The following is a 25,735-nucleotide window of genomic DNA, read 5'->3' on the forward strand; positions in this document are numbered from 1 at the left end:
TTTCGCTTAGGTCATGATCTCGTGGTTCGTGGGTTCGAGCCCCGCGTCGGGCTCTGTGCTGACTGCCAGCTCAGAGCCTGGAGCCTGTTTCGGTCTGTGACCCCCTCTCTCTCTGACCCTCCCCTGCTCACGCTGTCTCTCTCTCTCTCTCCTAGAAATAAATAAAACATTAAAAAAAAAAAAAAAAAAACAGCAAAGGGCTGAAAACAACACTTACTGAGCAATTAGTAGCCCAGAATATGGAGCAACTACTTATGGCTGATAAACACATTCAGAAGTTTAGTGTCTGTCTGGAAGTCCAGAGTGAGCAGACAGTCTCTGGAGGCTTGAAGGAATTTGGGGGGTCTGTCCAGGAGCCCCCTGCAAGCACGGAGAGGGAAGGAAGATGAGATGGAAGTCAAGCCACTCCTGCATTCCTAATCAGGAAGACGAGCACAGATCAGCGGAAGGGACATGACTGAGAAGCTCTCCTGAGAGTTTAGTGTCTCATCTCTGATGACCTCAGCGCCCTCACACCTCTCTGCACGGTGAACTTCCAGGGAGCCAGGAGAGAAGAAAGAACACTGTTCTTTGTTCTTCTTCCTGTTTCCTCTGGCTGGCCCCCTCACATCTGCTTCCAGGAACAACGGCTCGGGGATGTGATTCAGGACAAATACGTAGTCCCTCACCTGAGCCCAAGCTCATGAACTTGTCCTTTCAGAGTTCTTAGCAAATCGTGATGAGCAGACTGTCCCAGGGAGCGCTGGGTGAACTCCCCAAGCCGTGCAGCACATGCTAACAGACAGGCTGCAGTGGGCACCGAACAGGGAACAACGCTGGCCGCAGCCTGACAAACGGGGACGCTCTGGGACCTACGAGGAACCACGCCCAGCCCGGGACAGCTCACTTACCGGGAATGGGAGACAAAGTCATACACGGGAATCTGCACTGTTTTCCCTTCGGTGATTTCTTTGAGTGTTTTGAAGATGAGTTCATTGTCAAAGGCATCTGAAGGAGATCAAACTGTCAAAACGTTGCTCGATTTTAAAACGATTTCTCCTATCATCTCACACATATATTTCATGTATGTATCTCACACCCTAGAGGAGACATACACCCCACCCAAAAGAGCCAGATCCCTACCCAAAGCAGAAGGCAAACTCCCTGTAACTCAACACATGAATGAGAACACGTGAATGAGTTCTGAGACACTGCTTTTTTCTACCTTTCTCTCCCACCCTTGACCTCAGACCCATCTCTCCTCTGAGTTCACCTGCTGCTTTGGGAACTGGCATACATTAACCTGGAAAGCATACTTGCGACTCGGGGAGGCAACAGGTTTTCAGTCCAATAGTTACAAGAACCCAAACCAGCTAAAGGGCAGTGGGCTGATCTCGGACCATCAGGGCAAAAATCACTCTGGCAGACACCCTGGACCCTCCACAGTCCTTTCTGCCAGTGAGTTTCACAGCACACCACGTGCACATGTGTGCAGGTGCAGGGGGCGAGGTGGGGGGCAGGGTGTGACACGGGCATCAGATCAGAGGACGCAGAAGAACCAGCTAGAAGAACTAGCTCGTGCTAGCTTGTGTCTGGCCAACCTCAAACAACAGCCTCCTACGAGTCACCCTCGTTCAGATGCAGATTCAGTCACTATTTAAAAAGTCATGCACTATGTGATGTGTTTCAAAATTCCTTCATTAATATGAGCCCCACCATAACCCCGCAAGGTATTTATTAATTCTCCATTTTATAGATGGAGAGCAGATTCCAAGAGTTAAACAACTCCCTCGGTGACCCAGCACACGTACACCTTCAACTCCTGACTCACCCGGGTGATCAAAGTTGAACTGGCCCTTCAGGGCTTTGGCCTTCTGCTCTGAAGTGAGGACGCGGTAGAAGCTATCCTGGCTCAGGATGACCACCTGCTTCTGGCGACAGTCCACCTCATTCTGTCCCAGGAGCTGCACGATCTTAGCACAAACGGAAGACTGGAGGAGAGAAGGGAACACCACGGATTAAAGGGGAATGCAGAGTCACGACCTCACGCACATGCCCTAAGCAAGGGCTTCTGGAAGGAAGACGCCAAAGGCTACCATCTTGTACAATGGATTAGAAGGCTAAAGGAGAGGGGCGCCTGGGTGGCTCAGTCAGTTGGGTGTCCAGCTTCGGCTCAGGTCATGATCTTGTGGTTCGTGGGTATGAGCCCCGCATCGGGCTCCGTAATGGCAGCTAGCTCAGAGCCTGGAGACTGCTTCGGATTCTGTGTCTCCTTCCCTCTCTCCCCCTCTCCTGCTCACACTGTCTCTCTCTCAGGGACAAATAAAAACATTAAAAAAAATAGAAGGCTAAAGGAGAAAGAGAGCCTGCTGAGAGGGAAGTTTGGAGGTCCCAAAGTCTCTTCCTCCCTTTCCTCAATGTGAGTAAGGAAGGTGATTCATTTTCAGAAACACCAAAAAAAAAAAAAAAAAAAAAAAAAAAAGCTGTGCTGTCTGGTTAATAGTAGGTTGACAACCTATTGGAAATATTCCAAAAAATTGGAAATACTAACCCCGCCAACAATGGGCATCCAACCCTTAGACCCTTCACTTCCTGCTTCTTCTTCCCCTCTCCTTTTTGTGAGCTTATTTTCACAGGCTTTGCAATGAGCGTGCCCCAAAGAACAAAGGGAGCAGGGACTGAAAGTCTCTGGGTCACCTCAGGGAATGTACATTTGTTCTAATCAGACTGCTTTTTGCCTTGTGTGGATGGGCACAGGGGACTTCCGGGTCAGGCTTAACCTCTGTAGTGCTCAGCCAATGAGGAACCAGGGGAGGGGCTTGCGTGCTAGGAGATAAATGGTCTGCTGTAACTGCCTATCCCTCAGACACCTGCTCTTGCAAGAACGATGACCGAAGCCTCGTTTCACTGTGCTCCACGTCCCTTCTTTGACTGGGTCGGTGGGCTTATTTCTCACACTAAACACAGCTTACTACTCTCGGGTGCCTTCAGGGACAGTAGCAGAGTTGGGGGGCAGTCATGTCTACCTCCTCTTCCATAAAGTCTTTCTAAAGCCACTAATAAAAACGAACACGGATTTATTTATCCCTGCTTGTGCCCTGGTATAGATACACAAAAGAGACAGCAGAAAGTGGAAAGAGAGCACACTGAGGATGTGCTGATGACTCAACAGACCATCAAGTGACAGTGCGTCCATGCAGAGTCAGAAACCGCAGCCAGAGAATGGGGCCAGTTAGCAGTAGGGCCAAGGTCGTGGCTTTCATCCCGCTTCAGTGGGTTACTTTTGCTCTAGTGCATAGCCACAGACTTGTTCAGTCACAGTAAGCCTGGGGGTCCCTTCGCAGATGTGTGTCACTGCTTACGGACTGGAGTGACATGGGACACAAAACAGCACCAACCCCTAAAACAACACTGGGGTATACCAGTTCAGAATGTGGGAGCCAGAAGGAACGCAAACCTACGTGCTTCCTGCCGTGTGGTTTGCAATACTCGTATCTATCTACCTGTGATACTGTGACTGGTAATAAGAAATAAGAACTATGTGTATAGTCCTATTTCTGGCAGAGAGTTCCTGAAATTAGAAGTTCCAGAGGAAATTCTAAAACCCCTGAATTTCCTAAGCAGCAGCTCTCAAGTGTCTAAATTATGTTAATGAGGTAGCCTTTGGAAAGCACCAAAGGATGAGGGCTGGGGGTGGGGGGAGACAGATGGACAACAAGCCCACGATTAGCAGGTTAAACCTTTCGGTCCCACCACCCCGACCTCCAGGGAGGGGAGAGGCTGAATCAGTGGCCAACACCAACAACAGAATCCGTCATGCCACACACGTGGGGGTGCGGGGAGGAGGGCACTCTCGGAGAGCACCAAAGCTGCACTCCTCTTCCTCCACACCTTGCCCTAGGTGAGCATCTCCTCCCCCTGGCTGTTGTGACATCCTTTTATAACAGACTGGTAAGCCTGTAGGTACAATGCCTGGGTTCTGTGAGCGGCTCTAGCAAATTAATGACACCTAAGGAGGGGGCAGCTGGAACCTCCCATCCGTGGCCAGTCAGCCAGGAGCACAGGAGCGACCTGGTTTCGGCTAAGGTCAGGGCAGAGGGGGGTGGAGGGCGGCCTTGCAGGACTGAGCCCTTACCCTGTGGGACGTGACAGTCTCCAGGTAGTGTAGGAATTATTGAGGTGAGGGGGCGCCTGGGTGGCTCAGTGGGTTAAGCATCCGACTCTTGATTTCAAGTCAGGTCAAGTCATGATCTCACAGTTCGTGAGTCTGAGCCCTGTGTCAGGCTCTGCACTGACAGTGCTGAGCCTGCTTGGGATTCTCTCTCTCCCACTCTCTGCCCCTCCCCTGCTCACGCACTCCCTCTCTAAACAAACAAACAAACAAACATTTTAAAACATTTAAAAAAGACTTGCTGAGGTGACTCCTCAGATACCCTGTTGGTGTCCCGGAACTGCTTATTGATGGGGGGAAGCCCTTCCCTCACACGCAATGGAATTGGATAGAACCTAATATCTACCTTTTTCTCTCCAATAATATATACAGTTCATAAAAAGAAAAGCATAAAAACAAGTGATTTCAAAAGAATGAGACAGTGAAGGACAGTATTTACCAAATAACTCATTTTTTTTCATTTTATACAAAGATTAATTTAAAAATAAGAATGCTGGGGGGCGTCTGGGTGGCTTAGTCGGCTAAGCGTCCGACTTTCGCTTAGGTCATGATCTTGCAGTTCGTGGGTTCGAGCCCCGCGTCGGGCTCTGTGCTGACTGCCGGCTCAGAGCCTGGAGCCTGTTTCAGAGTCTGTGACTCCCTCTCTCTCTGACCCTCCCCTGCTCATGCTGTCTCTCTCTCTCTCTCACTCTCTCCTAGAAATAAATAAAACATTTTAAAAAATAATAATAAAAAATAAATAAAATAAAATAAGAATGTTGGGGCACTTGGGTGGCTTAGTCAGTTAAGTGTCAGACTTCGGCTCAGGTCATGATCTGGCTGCCTGTGAGATCAAGCCCCATGTCAGGCCCTCTGCTGACAGCTCAGAGTCTGGAGCCTGCTTTGGACTCTGTGTCTCCCTCCCTCTGTCTCTCTGGCCCTCCTCCACTCACGCCCTGTCTCTCTCTGTCTCTGTCTCTCTTTCAAAAATAAAAAAAAAATTTTTAAACATTAAAAAAAAATAAAAATAAGAACGTATACATTACAAAAAGAACCCCTACAAGCCACAGCCAAGCCTCCTTCTGGAGCTGGCTGACCTAATTACAAGAGATGAGAAAAGTAGTGTTGTTAGAGATTTCTTGGGCTTGGTCTCGGGAGCTTCACTACTGAACTTATTTTACCAACTGGCTCTAACAGGAAAAAGAGGGAAACTATAAAAAGTTACATTTCTCATAAGCTGTGCATTTGATTTGTACAAGCCTAAGGAAAACCGGCCATTCCTGTTGCACTAGTCAATCCACCTGAAACTGCTTTGCACAATATTTCCTGTTGGACAAATCGTGACACACAACCAAATAAAGATCTTTAGGGGTGCCTGGGCAGCTCAGTTGGTTAAGCGTCTGACTTCGGCTCACCGTTCGTGGGTTTGAGCCCTGCATCAGCTTCTGTGCTGACAGCTCAGAGCCTGGAGCCTGCCTTGGTTTCTGTGTCTCCCTCTCTCTCTGTCCCTCCCCCCACCTCTCAAAAATAAGTAAATACTTAAAAAAAAATTTTTTTAAACACAAAAGGATCTTTGGAGGAACAATATTTTGACAACTCTTATCTGAGAACTACTTTACTTTTCTGACATTTTTGCATGTTAATGGAAAAGCATTTAAAACAAGATCTGTGGACAGGGAGCTATGTCAGCAAAAAGAACAAATCATACAGAGGTAAAACTTACACGTGACTTAAGCGAGATTCAAAAATGAAAATACCTCAGGAGAACCAAAGGCTCTATACAATTATAAGCTATATGTTTTTAGACAGGAATAAGCCCGTAATTTCCTTTCCCTAAGTTCCGTCTGGTTCTTACATCCTAAGGCTACTGGGGATGAGGGTCTACACCTGCAGCTTTTTTTTTTTTTTTCCAATTTTTTTTAACGTTTATTTATTTTTGAGAAACAGAGAGAGACAGAGCATGAGTAGGGAAGGAGCAGAGAGAGAGGGAAACACAGAATCCGAAGCAGGCTCCAGGCTGAGCTGTCAGCACAGAGTCCAATGCGGGCCTCAAACTCATGAACCACGAGATCATGACCTGAACTGAAGCCAGACGCTTAACCAACTGAGAAACCCAGTCGCCCCTACACCTGTAGTTTTTATTAGTAGATAGAATTACTCCTGGAAGTCCAAAGAACAAAAATGAAAAGTGGGCCTCATGGGACCAGATATATTTAACATATCCAGTTATTCAAATCATGGTATTTTTTATTTATAGTTAAAACCTACTAAGTGTTTTTTAAAATATGAAGTTATCTCTCTACTACCAAAAAAAGACTATATATAAAGTTACACTGCCTAATTTTACAGGTAAACAATCATTTCCCTTAACCCAGGTACAACCTACAACAAATGCATATGACCCCAATAAAATCAGGTTAATGAGCACATCTCAAAAGCTAGTGTTTATAACAATTTCTTATCAACCACCACCACCGCCTAGAACTGTCTATTTAAGTCAGACCCTAGGCCAAGTGCTCCATCACAACCACAATATAGTCACAAGTGCTATCCTTCACGAATATGGGAAGCTGGTGAGAAGGTGTGTCTACAATCCTAATTCCTTGTTTCCCTCAGCCTAAAAGGTAGTCAGAAGTCCCAAGGCAAAAATCCTAAACATCACTGCACGAACCAGCAAAGAAACACTTGCTTCAAGGTTAATCTAGATTCTCCTAGTACAGTAAAACCTTGGTTGGCAAACGTAATTCATTCTGGAAACATGCATGTCATCCAAAGCACTTGAATATCAAAGCAAATTTCGAGAACCATTGGGTCAGCTGGGATCATGTGACATTTGGCATCATGTACGACTCGTATTGCAAGACATCTCTTGTTTATCAAGTTAAAGTTTATGAGAAATGTTGGGGCACCTGTCTGTGTGGCTCAGTTGGTTAAGCATCCGACTCATTGATTTCAGCTCAGGTCATAATCTCACAGTTTGGGAGTTCGAGCCCCACATTGGGCTCTGTGCTGACAATGTGGAGACTGTTTCGGATGCTCTCTCTGCCCCTCCCCTGCTTGCACTCTCTCTCTCTCTCTCTCAAAATGAATAAAAAAATTTACAGATTATTAGAAATGTTTGCTGGACTTGCAGAAAACACTCACAGAACAAGTTACTCGCAATCCAAGGTTTTACTGTATTTTCTTCCTTCTGGAATTTGTTAAAAATGGACCTTAGAGAGGCACCTGGGTAGCTCAGTCAGTTAAGGTGTGACTTGGGCTTAGGTCACGATTTTGCAGTTCATGACTTTGAGCCCCGTGTCAGGCTGTGTGCTGACAGCTCAGAGCCTGGAACCTGCTTTGGGTTCTGTGTCTCCTTCTCTCTCTCTGTCCTGTCCCTCCCCCACTCATGCTGTCTCTCTCTCTCAAAAATAAATTAAAAATTTTTTAAATGGACCCTAAAAAACCTAGACAGCTGTGGATTCAGGGACAACAGGGACACATGAGTTCATTTTCCTCTACTCATGGACAGGTTTGGATTTTCACACAATCAGGAGGTGGGAGCCCTACAGAGGAGGCTCCACTTTGCCAGGAGTGAGTGGTCTTTGGCTTATTTAATGTCCTCTTTATATCTCTTTGGCTTTAATATCCCTTTCCCCTAACCCTGCCTTCTCCAGCAGGATGAAATGAACTGCGAGGTGTCACATCCCCTCAAAAAAGGAGTAATTCGTTAAAGACGAGCGTTGGCGAAGGCAGGCGTCATGAGCTTACAAAAGCTAAAGGTGGGCGAGGACACAATCCCTGCGATGGGCTAACATTTATTTCATTATAGTCACAGAAAGACAAAATACTGCAGGATTCCACTTCCAGGAGGTATCTAATCTAGAGTAGTCAAATTCACAGAAACTAAGTAGAAGAGAAGATGCCAGGGGCTGAGGGGAGGGGGAATTGGGAAGTTGGGTGTTCAATGGATACAGTTTCACTTTTAGAGGAGGAAAATTTCTGGAGCTGCGTTGCCCATAGATGTGACTACACTAATACTAATACGGCTAAGGTGGTAAATTGTATGAAATGTGTACGTTACCACAATCATTATTATTATTATTAGAACAAGAGCAAAATGGGCAGTTTCTTCTTAACTGGTACTCGGCTCAGTATTTGGATACAGTCTCTTATTACAACCCTATGTGATAGAAATTATCATCACATGCCCTCCACCAATGTGAAGATACGTGGGAAACAAAGGCAGAAGGAAATGGCAGCTAAAATTAAATTTTCTTATAAACTGCAGGCCACTGACAAATACTTGAGACAGGCAGAGTGTTAACATTCCTCAAGGAACTCCCAAGTGTCTTAATGGTAACGCTTTGCTAGAGGAAGAAACCATCTCAGCCTGACAACTGCTAGTCCTCCAGGATCCAGTGAGTCTTCTTTAGCGTATGAAAGTCCTTCTGGAAACTTTCCCTTGCCTTTACCTCCCCCTGATCCCAAGTATACAATCAGCCACTCCTCACAATCCTGAGGAAGCTCTTCCTACCCATGGGTCCTGTCCCATGGTTTAATAAAACCACCTTTTTGCACCAAAGGCGTCTTCAAGAATTCTTTCCTGGACATTGGCTCCGAACTCCAACATTCTCTACATCAGCAGGTTACATGACTTGCCCAGGGCATGGGGAGTGGAGTCAGGACTCAATCTACCCAACTGGTCTAATCCACCAGATCTCACCCTCTTCCTGGCTGGCACCTCTCAGGCAAACAGATCTGGCCACTGGAGCCAGAGCTGACCTTAATTTTCCATGGTCTCTCCAGATTCAGTGCAATGGGTCCAGAATATATTCCGTTCCTGCCATTTCTAGCATATTATTTTAAAGGGGAAGAAGGCAGCTAGTGCTGTGGGTTGCTGTCTGAATACAAAGTAAAGGCCAACATGAGGTTTTCTTTAGAGAAGGGGTTGGGGGAGGAATATATATTTATTTATATAATAATCAGTGAAGGGGATTTACAATTTCTTCACTTGGGAATGGCCTTTTGAAGACCTCATCCCCATTTATCTCTCTCTCTTTTTTCAATCTAATGAGGAACCTGAAGCTTAGGGAAACCAATCAAGCTAAATGGCTTGCTCAAGGTCACAGAGCTGAATCTCAAACTTCAGGTCTCCTAACCTCAAATACCCAATTCTTCTCACTACTCCAGAACATAAGCCCCAATACTGATACTCTCCATAAATGTACATATTCTACCTTCAGAGAACAGTGATGGGGGCAGGGAACTGGTCAGAAACAGAAGACGGTGCTGTCCCACTGTCTCACTCAAGTCCACATAATGGTGAATCTCATAGAATTTCGGATAACTGAAGGCAGGCAACGGATACGTGTATCGAAAAGAAGCCAAAACCACATTCGCACACAACTGTTCCAGATATCTGGACCCTAAACCTGGAGGCTGTGCAAAACAACGTAGCTGTTTCGAAGCCAGGAACTAGGAGAGCCCGAAGGCTGTGTAATTCTGAGAGTGTGCCAACATTGGACTTGCTTGAGCAGGCCAGTCCACCAGATGCAAATGGAGTGCTAGACTCTTTCCTCAGAGAGGCAGACTTCCCACTCGGCAAGCCCCGGGGTCAAGCCGGCAACACTCCCTTCCAGCCGGCCGGGCCCAGCTGGGTGGTCACAGCTTCCTGCGCTGCTACGGGAGGTCTTATTTCTCTAAAAAGGATTCCTGCGAAGAAGGTGGCTCTGACAGCCCAGGCACCATCTAACTCTGCTATTTCTAGTGTGTGTGCGTTCAACACACATACACACACATCTAGTCCTTCAGGTCTCCTGTCCAGTTCTGATACTGCCGAATAAGTAAAACAAACCGACCAAACAGGGGACAACTGTAGCTTCTTTGGCAAGAACTCTCCATCTCGACACTTAGCTGCTGAGAAGGTGGAGGGAGCCCGGCCAGAAGGCTCAGGGTAACGTTAACCCAGCCCCAAGGAGTTAGTGAGTTTCTGATTTAGATATTTGTGTGTGTGTGTGTGTGTGTGTGTGTGTGTGTGTGTGAGATGGTGACGGAGGGGTGGTTGTAACTGTATTATGGCTGACAGAACCCATCTGTCATGCATGGGTACGGGGACCACCCAGGATGCCAAGATTGGATGCGTCTTCAGGCTGGAGACTTCCCTTAGAGGAATGGGCTGGGATTTCACATGGGCAACCTGAGGGAACACAAGCAAAGGGACAGGCTGCCCTGCATTTAGGAGTCCCATCAAGGTGCCTGTCTCACTCTCGGTAAGCTGCTTCAGAATCAGACAGAGGGCTGCTGAGATGAAGAAAAGCCTAGTAACCACCCAGCGCAGGGCTTAAAAGGGCCAGCCAGCTCCGGGTGAAGGGGGTTGACCCCTTTCGTCCCAGCCTTACAAATGGGTTGTGGACGGGGCGCCTGGGTGGCTTAGTCGGTTAAGCGTCCGACTTTCGCTCAGGTCATGATCTCGCGGTTCGTGGGTTCGGGCCCCGCGTCGGGCTCTGTGCTGACTGCCAGCTCAGAGCCTGGAGCCTGTTTCAGTCTGTGACTCCCTCTCTCTCTGACCCTCCCCTGCTCACGCTGTCTCTCTCTCTCCTAGAAATAAATAAAACATTAAAAAAAAACAAAAAAACCAAATGGGTTGTGGGCAGCAGTTAACACCTGCCTTGAACTTGCCGCTGTTATGAGCTAATAGGGCAAGAAGGCCAGATGCTTGCGAGCCTCTACAAGCAACGGGACCCCCTCCAGCTCCTTCACTCGGGGACTGTTTGCAAGTCACCCCAATTACTCTAGACGGCAGCATTCTGTCACTGTCATGAAGTCAGAAACACACTGCTAATTCATATGGTGCCCAGCTGGGCCCTCAGACATGACCTCACTCCTTTGGGGGCCGGGGTTTCTCCGCACACAGTGCTGAAGCTCTAATTTACAGGCAAGAGAAAACCAAAAACCCCAGGGATTTGGCCTGGATAAGAGAAAACACAGCTCAAACATGCTGATTTGATTCCCAATCAAAGACTGCATAGTAGCAACAGGGAGGGGTTCCTCAACATTCCCTGGTAATATCCGTAAGGCCGTCTAGTCTTGGAGTCTTGGATGGTCATAGCACCCATGTGCTCCAAGTGGGTTCTGACAGCAATAATACAATTACTACAACCCCTCTACCCCCCCCCAACACACACCCCTAAATCAGAAACTCACTGAATTGCTGTGTAATAAGAGTCTAAGATACCAAAAAGCAGCCACAGGTCAATCCAGTAACGTACACCCTTGGAGCAAAGAGACCATCTGTGACTCAGCTTTTACTCCCAGAGCCTGGCAGGACTTACTTGGTGGTGGGGGGCTCGCTCGAATGTGCGTCACGGATACCAAAGAAAATGTCTGAATTCATCAAGCAGACCCCTTTTTCCTTCAGAGCTGGAGTTTCTAAAAGCCTAATATGCCCTGCTCATTCTTCACACCAGCCTCCATTCCATCCTAAAGGACATAACGCACCCTGGCAGAGACCAGGTAAGCTGAGCACCCAAATCTCAGTCCCTGAGTTTTAGCTGGGCACATGGCCCCGCTTCCCAGTCTCCCTTGCAGCTCTTGGGTGACTGTGCTAAGTTCTAACCAATTCGATGAGCAGAAGTGTGAAGCGGCAGCTTCCTGGAATCTCCTTTAAATTCCTCTGGTCCCTCTGGACTCTCCTTCCCATTGGCTGGAATGAAGACTGAAGACTGGACAGCTGGAGCATAAGCAGCCACTTTGTAGCACTGATATCATGTCGACTGCAGGTAATAGAGCAGCTAAATAAAGGAGTCTCAGACTCAAATGATCATAGAACTGAGAGAGAATGGAGGAGGAGACCAATTATCTCGTTTAAACACTGTCATTTATGGTTGTCATCTTCAAGTGAAATGACCCTAATACTGGTGTCCACCCCCAGATACCCAGTAAATCTCAGCGTCAATGTTCTCCAGAAAGCTGAGATAATCCTCACATCCTGGGCCATGAGGCTGCCGTATTCACCACAGCAGCCACAAATATCTCATCACCCAAGTCCAAGTCAGTTTTAGAAGGTGGGGTGAGGACCACTTGCCTGACCAATGTCCCCAGGCCACTGGGCACCTCTCTGCCACCTGCCAGCCTCTATGTATTTGCCCTAATGTCCAGGGCGGAATTCAACATCTCCCCGCTTTTCAGTACTTGCTTGTGCTGCAGGCTGAGCTATCCACAGAGGAAGCCAGACCCAGGAGGGGGAAACCCAAATTATAAACAGTACCGGGTAAGGAATTCTCCACAATAGAAGCTCTCAGTTTTCATTCCCGATCCCTAGGCTGGTGCTGCAAAGGTAGCTTAGCCTAGAAGAAACCCAGCTGTTGGACTGCATGAGAAAAATTCTGGTTGATCAACAGTCACCAAAATAAACATGTTCCCAAGACATTCCGGTACATTGTCCACCTCCTTAAGCTCCATTCTTAGGAAAGACTCGTTTTAAGGACTCACTTCTGGGTTCATAAAATGACATGGCTGGCCCTGCTCTCCCTAAGTCATGAGCTCTTACTGAAAAAGTCCCGTCAACAAGCACTTACTATCCACTTAAATGCTTTAGAATCAACTGGGAGAGATAAGCTCTTAAACTAACTGTTAAAAGAGTTACACAAAACGCACCAAATGCCAGCAACTGTTTCAAGGACGTTACAGATGCTCCCTTATCTAATCCTCAAACCAGGCTCAGAGAGCAAGTGGTCTCATTATTATCATTACATAGCAGCCAAGGGGCTCAGGGTAGGCAGATTACACAACTAGCTTAAGATCATACAGCTAGGAAACCAGCTGGGCCAGTCTTCAGGCTCCAATCTCAGGCAGGCTGCCCTCAGGATGCGCGCTCTTAACTACACACACGCTGCCTTGCCACGCCAAGCGAGAGGTAGAAACCTCTTCTCTTCCCAAGCGCCACGATGACCCTACACACAGGTATAGTGCCAACAAAAATCACAACAGGAGCTGTCAGAAGCACAATGCTCTCAGCAAGGCTCTGCAATTTACTCCCTGCAAGCTCCGCAAAGCACAGGCTTCCTTAGAAGTTAATATTTCTGGGGCATCTGGGTGGCTCAGTCGGTTAAGCATCGGACTTTGGCTCAGGTCATGATTTCAGGGTTCATGAGTTTGAGCCCTGTGTCAGGCTCTCTGCTGTAGGTTCAGAGCCTGCTTTGAATCCCCTGCCCCCTCCCTTTGCTCCTCCCCCGCGTGCATGTGCTCTCAACAAGTAAAACATTTAAAAAAAGTTAATTTTTCTAATAAATATTTTACCAGCAAGAGGGCAAGACAAATCACTTCTGATCCCTTATGATTCATTCTTTGGGAGAAAATGGTATTTAAGTACAAGCCAAAGGAGGCCAGACTGATGCTGTGGGGAAAAGCTGAGCCCATACGGGTATTTTCGAGCAGAAGTGATCAAACTCTTGAAAATCTCGCCACGTGAAAACAGGTGCACCCACACTGGCACGTTATGAACTGGCGAGCCCCCTTCAGAAAACAGCACAGAGAAAGGATCATGACATTCCTACCCTCTTACCGGGTATCGAACTTACAGTGAGATCGGCGAAGGTTGCTGGAATAGGAGAGTCAGTGTGTACGTGGGAAAGAGCATACAGACTGGTGTGCAAGCCAGGGCTACAACCATGTAGAGAATACGGGTAAACACGACGGGGAAATCTGGAAGGCAAATTGGTCAAAGCTGAAAATCCCTTCTTTGACACCATTTTAAAGGAAAAAAGGCGAGGAGGGGGGGCACCCATACCCCTCACGTAAGGCCCAAGTGCTCGTTTTCTCCACAGCCTGGCTGACAGCTGCCACCAAACAAAGGCCAAACATCAGGCAAGACAGGGCTGTGCTTGTAACTCAAGCGGCAACCAGGCATCACAACTGGATTAAAATGATTCAGTACAAAACAATGACTGATTTCAGCCTCCTTTGGCTGATTCTGAGCCTGATTATGGAATTTGTGGATGTGTCTTTTGTGTCCCGTAAGCACAAAAGGCACCACACACACACACACACACACACACTCTCTCTCTCTCTCTCTCTCTCTCTCTCTCTCTTGAGAGCATCTAGTTTTGATGACTTGGTTACTTATGAAGCCCTCTTGGAAAGGTGAGAGCAAAGAGGAAGGCTGTGAGGAGAGTCAATACTTCCTGCCCCGTGGGTGCAAGTGAGATTGAATCTTTCCTTCCCCTTAGTAAACCAAGTCCCTTGTCTTAGGAAAAGACGACGACATCTTTGGATGAGGCATCCCTGACCCCACCCAACTGCTGCAGTGTGGCTTGCTGAGTGAGAATAACATTGCTTATCCCGGAAACTATGGCCCAGGACTCGAAGTCCTTCTGAGGGACAGACACAAAAAGAAAGTTGACTTTCCCCCTGTTTAAAAAAAAAAAATGAATAGGATAAAGAAGGGCACAGTGTGCCAGTTGGATCCTCTACTAAATCTTTCCAAATGGAAGGCCACACATGGGTAAACATTCAATGAGGTCTTTACAGCACAACGGTGCTCTGTTGTACAAATTATATCTGGGTTAACTCTTCCTTCCCAGCTTTCCTTATCCACGCTGCGGAAAACTGGAAGCCAAAGTATCTGGTTATCAGAAGTTTTGGGTTTTGTTGTTAATTTCCTCTTTAGGTCTCCTCAGGCACCCTTTCAGAAAGGAAACCGAAAACATGTGCCAAGCACCCACTTCCCTTCCTTTTTGAAAGTCTCTTTTTGTGTCTTTGAAAATGCAGTATTTGTTCTTCATACCATTGAAGAATGGGGTTCAAATCTGTTAGCAGACTCAATTCCTTGAAGGCGTCCCTTCTAGATTTTGATGGATTCTCCACGCCCCCCCCAAGGCCACCCCAAAACTCCTCTGGACTCAAAAACCAGAAAACTGTACAGATTTCTATAAAGGAAGGCAAGTTTACCACAGTGAAAGTCATCATAAATTGTTAGGGCTAATCTACTACTGCCAAATAAGAGGGGTTAAAGCGGGGCACCTGGGTGGTTCAGTTAAGCATCTGACTTTGGCTCAGGTTGTGATCTCACAGTTCATGGGTTCAAACCCTGCCTTGGGCTCTGTGTGCTGACAGCTAGCTCAGAGCCTGGAGCCTGCTTCAGAGTCTGTGTCTCCCTCTCTCTCTGACCCTCCCCTGCTCATGCTGCCTCTCTCTCTCTCAGAAATAAATAAAACATTAAAAAAAAGCAGGGGGTTAAAGCAAATATCCTTTGAAGAGAATGATTTTCTTTTATTAATTTGTGGAACTGAAGCTCTATCCACCAATAATGGCCAAACTTCTATTTTACAACCACACATGTATGTCCACCAGATCTGACAAAGGCATGAAATGCAATTCCACGGAGGAAGGGGAGCCTTTAGAGAAACGGCGCCAGACCAACTGGACATCCACGGACAAAAGTATGAACCCTGACCTGAACTTCACACCTTGTATGGAAAATAACTCAAAATGGACCATGGGCTTATATAAAGCAAAAATCTGTAACATTTATTAAGAAAAAAACATAGGAAAAAGTCTTCGGGATCTAGCGCTTGGCAAAGCGTTCCTAGGCTCGACACCAAAAGCAGGCCCCGTAAAAGGGGAAGTTGATAAACTGAATCTCGCCAACAATAAAATGTGCTCTGTAGAAACATTCTGTCTTAGAATGAACCAACAAGCTACAGACAGGGGGAAAAACACTCATAACACACATGTCCAAGAAAGGATTAGTATCTAGAATACATAAAGAATTCTCAAACTCAACAGTCAAAAAACAATACAAACAGAACATGGGCAAAACACGTGAAGAGGGCATGCAGATGGCAAATAAACACAGGAAAAGATGTCTGACATTATTAGCCATTGGGGAAATGTAACTAAAAATCTGGACTACATGTCCCTACACACCTATCAGAATAGCTAAAAGAAAAAAAAAATACTGACAACAGCAAAAGTCACACATTGCTGGTAGAAATGTAAATAGTTGATCTATGCAAGAAAACTATTTAGCACTTACTCTCTTTTTTTAAAATTTTTTAATTTAATTTTAAAAAATTTTAAATGTTTATTTCTTTTTTTAAAATTTTTAAAATTTTTTTATTTATTTCTGAGAGAGAGAGAGAGAGAGAGAGAGAGAGCATGAGCAGGGGAGGGTCAGAGAGAGAGGGAGACACAGAATCCAAAACAGGCTCCAGGCTCTGAGCTGGCAGTCAGCACAGAGCCCGACGTGGGGCTCGAACCCACGAACCATGAGATCATGACCTGAGCTGAAGTCAGACGCTTAATCGACTGAGCCACCCAGGTGCCCCTATCACTTTCTCTCTTTTAAATTTTATTAATTTTTTAAGTAATCTCTACATCCAACTGATGATCCCAAGATCAAGAGTCATCCTTTCTACTGAATGAGGCAGCCATCCACCCCCAACAATCTGGTACCTTCTTAAAAAACTGAACATGCAACTACCATATGATCCTGCAGATTACACTCACTTTGGGTCATTTATCCCAAAGAAATGAAAACGTGCTCACCCAGGACCATGTACACAAATGTTCACAGAAGCTTTACTCATAATAGCCAAAACTGGAAACCACTCAGATGTTCTTCAAGGGGTAAACGGTTAGGCAAATTGTGGTACATCCACGCGATGGACCACTACTTCGCAAGGAAAAGGAGGAAACTACTACCAGTATGAATTTTCAGATAACTTTGCTAAGGAAAAAGAAGGTAATCCCAAAAAGTTACATACTGTATGCTTCCATTTATAGAACATTCTAGCAATGACAATTATGGAAAGGAAGAAAAGGTCAGTGGTTGGAAGGGATTGGGGGGGAATGGTAGCGCAGAGAGGGCAGGGGTATCAAAGAATGCATGGCATGAGGGGCGACCCCACATGACAATAATATTCTGTACCTTCTCTGCTTCAGTACCAGTATCCCGGCCGTGCTTTGCAAGACCACTGGGGAAACTGAGTAAATGGCACGTAGGGTCCCTCTGTATTACTTATTACAACTGTATGTGAATTAGCAATGATCCCAAAACCAAAAAGATGACCATCTATCTTCTGCAATTTGTCTTTTCTTAACACCAGAAATTCAAACTCTCACCTTCTAAAATTCTTTTTTCCTCACAAACCCCAAATTATCAACTGGTATGGAGCAAATGTATTCTATATGTGGGACAGACATTGAGGGAGATGGAGAGAGACCAGACCATTGTGGGTTGAATTGTGGCCCCAAAAAAGATACGACTATGTCCCCAACTTCAGAACCTCAGAATGTGACTTTATTATGAATAAAGGTCTTTGCAGATGTAACTAAGGTTAAGGAGCTCAAGGAAAGATCATCCTGGACCAGGATGGGCACGAAAGCCAAGGACAAGTGTGTTTACAAGAAACAGAAAAAGAGGGGCATCTGGGTGGTTCAGTTGGCTAAGCATCCGACTGCAGCTCAGGTCATGATCTCACGGCTCGTGAGTTCGAGCCCCACATTGGGCTCTATGCTGATCCTCCGTCTCCCTCTCTTTCTGCCCACCCCCCTGATGCTTTCTCTCTCTCACAAAATAAACGTGAAAGAAAGAAAGAGAGACAGAGAAAGAAAGAGAGAGAGAAAGAAATAAAAGGAGAAGTGCCATGTGAAGACGGGTAGAAACTGGAGGGAGGCATCTTTAAGCCAAGGAGCTCCAGCAGCAGCCAGGAGGGAAGCAGAGAACAGATCTGCCTTCAGACCCTCCAGAAAAAAGCCATAGTGCCCAACCCCCAGCTCTGGGGCTTCTGGCCCCCAGGACTGTACAAGAGGAAGTTACGCCACCAAATCTGTGGTTCTTTGTTACTGCGGCCCTAGGAAATTAATGCACCCGTCAATTTTTGGTGGGCTCAACTTCTCTCTCTGTCTCTCTTTTTTTAAAATATGTACCTATCGATAGTTTATATCATGTTTGTTGTTTTTTTTAATTTTGTTTCAATATACTTTAAGTAATCTCTAGACCCAGCGTGGGGCTCGAACTCACAACCTAAAGATCAAGAGTCACGTGCTCTTACCAACTGAGCCAGCCAGGCACTCCTCTCTTTATTTAAAAAAAAAAAAAAAATTTCTTTTAATGTTTGTTTATTTTCGAGAGCGAGAGAACACAAGCAGGGGAGGTGCAGAGAGACAGGGAGACACAGAACCCAAAGCGGGCTCCAGGCTCTGAGTTCTCAGCACAGAGCCTGACGTGGGACGCACACCCACACACAGACCGCGAGATCACGACCTGAACCAAAGTCGGACACTTAACCAGCTAAGCCACCCAAGTGCCCCTCTCTTTTTTAATCACAAAGGATCTGAGCACCTTCTTCAACTTCCTTTTTTTTTTTTATTTTTTACTTTCAGCATGTGTATTTTGAGAGAGACAGAGACAGCGTGAGTAGGGGAAGGGCAGAGAGAGAGAGAGAGAGAGAGAGAGAGAGAGCGCGCGCGTCCCAAGCAGGCTCTGCACTGTCAGCACAGAGCCGGAAGCACGTCTCCAACTCACAAAACCATGAGATCATGCCCCGAGCTGAAACCGCCTGGGCCACCCAGGGGCCCCCTTGAACTTCTATGTTTATATATTCCTGGATACAATTGTTTCTCTTCTTCGTGAGGATATATGCCATGAGGACATACCATTCCACGTTATAATCTTTTCCTACAGAATTTTCCCTGGTGTTTCTGTTTGCTCTAACAGAAAACCACTGCCAGCCGGCATGTGAGTGTCAACTTCAACACGCAGCCTGGTTAATGGTCACCACGCACGCTGGGGCGCCAGGCCGTTTCAGTCGGTTGAGCACCCAACTCGGGATCTCAGCTCAGGTCATGATCTCACAGTCGTGGAATCTAGGATCGAGCCCTGTGTCACTAAGATTCTCTCTCTCTCTGTCTCTCTCCTTCTGTCCCTCCCCCACATGCTCTCTCTCAAAAAAACAATTTTTTTTTAAACAAGAAAGAAAGAAAAACTGCACAACACTGGACTTACTCTGCAGTTTACCTAGTGGCTAAGAAGCTGCTTCTGGGTCCAGCAATGTGCTTTCAGGTCTTTAAAATGAGGGGTGCCTGGGGGGCTCAGTCAGTAAGCATCCAACTTCAGCTCAGGCCATGATCTCACAGTTTGCGAGTTCCAGCCCCACGTCAGGCTCTGTGCTGACAGCTCAGAGCCTGGAGTCTGCTTTGGATTCTATGTCTCGCTTTCTCTCTGCTTCTCCCCTGCTCATGCTCTCTCTCCTCTTCAAAAATAAACATTCAAAAAAATGTTTTAAAAATAAAAAATGAAATGAAAACAACTATTTGGCTGTGCATGTATAGCAGTGCCGTTCAACAGGACTTTGACATTTTGATAGAAGTGCCCAACAGGCTTCTGAGCAAGACAGATTAAAAAAAAGGATAAACGAAATCTACCTACTTACCACGAAATTCTAAAAGGTGAAAAATGGGCCGTCTGGAAACAGGTTGGGCCCATAGCGCCTGGCTTCATTCCTGGTGCTACCACAGTCATACCAGCCACCCCCACGCAACTCAACCTCTCCAGCTGCTAAGTCTTAGCAACGGTGAAGACTGATGTCCCCTCCACAAAGGGTGCTAGGCGTTAGCAGCCTGATCCACACCAGACAGAAGTGAACACAGAGTACGTGTGCAATAAAATGTACTCTCTTTCCTGAGGCCCCGCAAGGTTTCATTGCTATAAATATTTCCTGGAAATGGCCTATCAAGAATTTTCTATATTGTAATTCAGTGGAAGACTTTGTGATTCACCCCCGTATGTTTGATTTTCTTCCTATCTATCAAAACCACAAAATGACCTTGACTAGCTCACAATTCTGTAATGTGTCCCGGCTTTACTGTTCAAGCTCGGTGATCTAAAACCTGAACTGAAATTCTGGCTTTTTTGTTTTAAACGTGTATTCATTCTTGAGACACAGAGTGTGAGTGATGGAGGGCCAGAGAGAGATGCAGTCACAGAATCGGAAGCAGGCTCCAGGCTCTGAGCTGTCAGCACAGAGCCCGACAGGGGGCTCAAACTCAGGAACCCCAAAATCGTGACCTGAGCTAAAGCTGGACGCTTAACCATCTGAGCCACCTTGGTGCCCTCCCTTTTTTCTTTTTCTTTCTTCCTTCCTTCCTTCCTTCCTTCCTTCCTTCCTTCCTTCCTTCCTTCCTATTTTCTTTCTTTCTTTCTTTCTTTCTTTCTTTCTTTCTTTCTTTCTTTCTTTCTTTCTTTCTTTCTTTCTTTCTTTCTTTCTTTCTTTCCTTTTCTTTTTTTCTTTTTTTTAAGTTCTCACCCTAGCTTTTCCACTTACTTTTCAAGGTGGTCAGGTTTTTTTCTTCTTTTCAGGTTTTCAGAGATAGTATCTCTACCACAGTACAGAATTTAAAAGGCATAAAACAGCACAAAGCACAAAGTCGGCCTTCTTTCTACCCTGTGTCGCAACTGCCGAATTCTGACTACCTCTTGGCAGCCACTGCTTTTGCCTTTTGTGCACATGCTTTCAGAGGTGGTCTCTGCATCTAAAATCCTGCGCATGGATGCGTCTGGGTGGCCCAGTCAGTTAAGCATGGGACTCTTGGCTTTGGCGCAGGTCATGATCTTGTGGTTCCTCCGAACTGGGCTTTGCGCTGACAGCGGGGAGCCTGTTTGGGATTCTCCCTCTCCCTCTGGCCCTCCTCTGTTTGCTTGCTCTCTCTCAAAATAAATACACTTTAAAAATTGTTTTAATAAAACAAAATCCTGCACATGTATGAACTTTTCAAACACTGCCATCTATACCTTCATTCACTCATGCATGTAAGAACACCTGCTTTTTAAGAGCCTCACACTATCCATACAGTATTGCGTGAGGAAACTGCAGCTCATCTCCGGCTGATGGACATTTGCATGGTGCTTGGCTTTGTCTACAAGCTTCATGCGTGGGCATTGTAATGTATCAGGAGTGGATTTGTTAGGGCAAAGAATCTGCATTTTCTAAATTTCCACATATAAGCCTAGACAGCCACCCCCCCATCAATAATTCACGTGTATCTATTTCCTCACACTTTGTTTTTAACGTTTATTTATTTTTGAGAGAGAGAGAGAGACAGTGACAGAGACAGAGAGACAGAGCCTAGTGGGGGAGGGGCAGAGAGAGGGGGAGACAGAATCTGAAGCAGGCTCCTGGTCCTGAGCTGTCACCACACATCCCAACGCGGGGCTCGAACCCATGAACCATGAGATCATGCCCTGAGCCATAGTCGGATGCTCAACTGAGCCACCAGGCGCCCCTATTTCTGCATACTCTTAATAATAGCTAACCGAATGCTATCTATCTAATTTATCACTCTGTTTTAAGTGACAAAAAACATCTCTTAGATACCTAAAAGCTGTCTGTTGTTCTTTTTCTGACACCACTCTGTTGATACCACCTCCTCACTTCTCTGCTCAGTTATCAGTCTTCTCTGATTTACGAAAGCTCTTCGTAGACTATGAAAACTGGCCGTTTCTCATTGTTATCACAAATATGTTTCCAGTTTACTGTCTTTTACTCCAAAAGGATGTTTCCTTTTTTTTTTTTTAAGTTTTTTAGTTTATGTGTTTATTTTGAGAGAAAGAGAAAGCGGGAGCAGGGGAGGGGCAGAGAGAGAGCCGGAGAGAGAGAGAATCCCAAGCAGGCTCCGCACTGCCAGTGTGGAGCCCAATGTGGGGCTCGAACCCGGGAACCGAAGAGATCATGACCTGAGCCACCCAGGAGCCCCTAAAGGGATGTTTCCGGAAGAAAAAAAAAAGTTTATTTGTGTAAACTGATAATATCTGCTGCTTCTCATGTTATAGTTAGAAAGGACTTCCTCACACAGAAATTTATAATTAAGTCCCCCACGGTAGCTCCTCCTCAGTGACCCTCACGCCCTCTCTTGGCCTCCAATGGTCCCTGGATCAAAACAGGGCCCTGGGGGAGTCACGGGGGCGCCGGGCCAGCAGCTCTCTCCCAGCCAGACACCCAGGGACGCGGATGACAAGCAACTGAAAAGGAAATGAGGGCTGTGGGTTGGAAGGAACTTCCTGCACACATACAAACAGCTACAGAGAAGTTGGCGGTGCGTCCTCTGGGATTCCTCCGGAAAGAGACGGTGGCTGCAGGCCCACAGCCGCACACGAGGGGGGCACCCTGGCCCCTGGAGCCCCTTTTAGAGCGGGAATCGGAAGCAAGTTTAGAGTTTGTCACAGACGAAGGCCACTTGTGAAGCTACCTTTCTTTAACACCCAAGGAGTGTGTTTCCCACCCCAGGCAGGATGTTCTGTTAAGAGTATCAGATCCTGGGGCACCTGGGCGGCTCGGTCGGTTGCGCATCTAACTCCAACTCAGGTCATGATCTCACTGTCTGTGGGTTTGAGCCCTGGGTCGGGCTCTGTGCTGACAGCTCGGAGCCTGGAGCCTGCTTTGGATTCTGTGTCTCCTTCTCTGACTGCGCCTCCCCTGCTCGTGTTCTGTCTGGCTCTGTCTCTCAAAAATAAATAAATGTTTAAAAAAAATTTTTTTTAAGAGTATCAAATCCTGGGGCACCCTGAGGGGTTCAGTCGGTTGAGCGTCCAACTTCGGCTCAGGTCATGATCTCACCGTCTACGGGTTCGAACCTCATGTGGGGCTCTGTGCTGACAGCTCAGAGCCCGGAGCCTGCTTCTCTGTGTCTCCCTCGCTCTCTGCCCCTCCCTCGGCTTGTGTGCCCTCTCTCAAAAATAAATAAACCTTCAAAAAAAAAGCGTGAAATCCTGTTTCTCCCTACCATGAGCGCACAGCCCCACCAAACAAGTCTTTACAAACTAAAGATGAATGGGGAATTTCTGTCCCAACTAAGCCTTCCATAAATGATCCATGCGTAACTGCAGACAGGAAAGAAAGAAGCCCGTCACATCCCAATTGTTTCCAGTCTTCCCTTGATAAGTTCCTTCTCCCCTCTCCCCAGCTCACTGGGAAGGGCGCCAGCACACTTCTAGGAAACTGTTCGCACAGCTGCCTGGGGGCGTGTCCTGTGGGGGGCGTGTCCTGTGGGGGGCGTGTCCTGTGGTGTGCTGTCCCTCCTTCCTACATCACTCAAACACAAAACCCTCCTCCCAGGGACTGGGGCTCAGTAACCACTGTGAGTAGCAGCTCAGCATTTGCTTTCATCTATTAAAATTATCTTTAGAATTGTATTAGAGGGCCGCCTGAGTGGCTCAGTCGGTTAAGCGGCTCAGGTGGAGATCTCAGGGTCATGGGGTCGAGCTCCGGATTCTCTCTCTCTGCCCCTTCCTGTACTCTCTCTCTCTCAAAATAAATAAATAAACTTAAAAATAAAAAATAAAATTGTACTAGGGGAACTGGATATCCATGTGCAAAAAAAAAAGAGGCTGGAAATTTACCTTTCACAATATACAAAAATTAACTCAAAATGGATCAAAGGTCTAAATGTAAGAGCTGACACTCGGTTAAGCATCCTGACTTCAGCTCTGGTCATGATCTCATAGTTTTTGGGTTCGAGCCCCGCATCAGGCTCTGTGCTGACCGCTCAGAGCCTGGAGGCTGCTACAGATTCTGTGTCTCCCTCACTCTGCCCTTTCCCCACTAGTACTCTCTCAAAAATAAATGTTAAAAAAATAATAATAAAAAATAATAAATGTAAAAGCTGAAACTATAAAACTCCTAGAATAAAAACAAAGGAGGCAATGATTTTTTTGGACATTATGCCAAAAACACAGGCAACAAAAGAATAAACAAATAAGAAGGATGTCATCAAAACTGAAAATGTTTTACGCATCGAAGGACACTATCCACCCAGTAAAAAGGTAACCTAAGGAACAGGAAAAAATATTTGCAGATCTCCTCTCTGATAAGGGATCGGGGTCCAGAATATATAAAAGATGTCCTGCAACTCAACAACAACAAACCCATTTAAGAATTGACAAAAGACTCGAACAGGTTTTTCGCCCAAGAAGATGCACAAACAGCCAATGAGTGTACGTGAAAAGATGTTCAATATCACTAATCGTTAGGGCGATGCAAATCAAAACCACCATGAGATCCCTCCTCACGCCCACTTAGGATGGATATTATCAGGAAAAAAACCACAGACAATAATAAGGGGCAGCGAGGGTGTGGAGAAACTGGAAGCCGGGGCACCACTGGTGGAAACGTGCAAAGGTGCGGCCATTGTGGAAAACAGTATGGCGGCTCCGCAAAACATGAGACGGGCAATTACACTGAGCCACCAATTCCACCTGCAGGTATACACCCAAAAGTACCGAAGCAGGAGTAGATATTTGTACACTTGTGTTCACAGCAGCATTTGTCACAAGAGCCAAAAGACGGAAGCAACCATGTGTCTACTGAAAGATAAACAAACTGTGGTCTATACATACAAAGGAATATCTATTCACCCTTCAAAAGAACAAAGTTTGGGGTGTCTGGGTGGCTCAGTTGGTTAAGCATCTGACTTTAGCTCAGGTCACGATTTTCCCATTTGTGAGTTGGAGTCCTGTGTCAGGCTCTGTGCTGACAGCTCAGAGCCTGGAGCCTGCTTCCGATTCTGTGTGTCCCTCTCCCTCTGCCCCTCCCCCACTTGTGCTCTCTCTCTCTCTTTCTCTCTCTCACAACAATAAACATTTTAAAAAGTTTCCAACAGTAAGTCCCCACAGTGGCCAACCACTCATTTTTCCAGCCACACACCAATAACTGTTGAAGAAACAGGTTGGTGAAGGAGGGTTAAATCTTCCAGCTAAGTAGGTGGAAGCACTAAGCTTGGTCCCTCTTTATAGAACCATGACTTCTGTCACTGCTGATGGGAACAAAGTCTGATTATGGGTGTTCTGTAATCAGTTATCACATCCGTAATTACCCTAGTTAACACGCCCCTTCCTTCTCCCAGTTCTCATGGGGTAGCATGGGGTCCTTGGCTACGATCAGAAGTGTGCTCAGCAGATCACTTTCACTATGTTCTCATGGTAGACACTGAAGAGAGTCCTACGGAAATGGAACGGATAGGCAGTGGCTCACTTTTTTTATATGGGAGAGGTTTAAAAAGGCAATATACTACAAGCCTATCTTTTTATATGAGAAACATAAAGAATATATCAGTGAGGCTGTGTGAGAAACACCAAGCCCCCAACCCCACAGAAGAGAGGAGAAAATGTAAGGAACAGCTGCTCTAGTGTTTATGCCTCTTGATGGGGGGGGAGGGGGGAGGGGGCGAGGGGGTCCTTCCTGCCCTGGCCACCCTGACAGCCCACTGCATTTGTGACCCAGCTGTCCCAAGAAGCCACTCAGCGTGCTACCAACAGTGAGCACTGAGAAATCTGCCCACCAGGCAAGAATACAAAAAATGTTCATCCTTCTGGCCAATAATTCAACTTTTAGGAGTCTATCCTAAGGAAATAAAGTGGAATAAATTAAATAAATTAAAGGTCCATCATCACAAAACTCGATGTCAACAATGAAGGGTGGGATTTATGAAGTAAATCTTGGCATACTGGGGCACTTGGGTGGCTCAGAGGGTTAAGCATCTGACTCTTGGTTTCGGCTCAAGTCATGATCTCGCGGTTTGTGGGTTTGAGCCCCACATTGGACTCTGCACTGACAGATTCTGTCTCCCCCT

At 46.4% G+C, this 25,735-nt stretch overlaps 1 protein-coding gene across 1 annotated transcript in view; it reads right to left on the minus strand.

The window, feature by feature from the left end:
* UCK2 (uridine-cytidine kinase 2) overlaps positions 1–25,735 on the minus strand; it is a gene marked incomplete at its 5' end in the record, with an annotated part of 104,806 nt that overhangs the window by 16,078 nt on the left and 62,993 nt on the right. Inside the window, 2 exons of the mRNA XM_039222933.1 lie at positions 891–987; positions 1,811–1,970. Of these exons, the coding sequence (XP_039078864.1) occupies positions 891–987; positions 1,811–1,970 (257 nt within the window). The remainder of the gene's footprint in view (positions 1–890; positions 988–1,810; positions 1,971–25,735) is intronic.

Source organism: Hyaena hyaena, unplaced genomic scaffold, assembly GCF_003009895.1.
Source record: "Hyaena hyaena isolate Hyena2069 unplaced genomic scaffold, ASM300989v1 scaffold_1216, whole genome shotgun sequence".
NCBI lineage: Eukaryota > Metazoa > Chordata > Mammalia > Carnivora > Hyaenidae > Hyaena > Hyaena hyaena.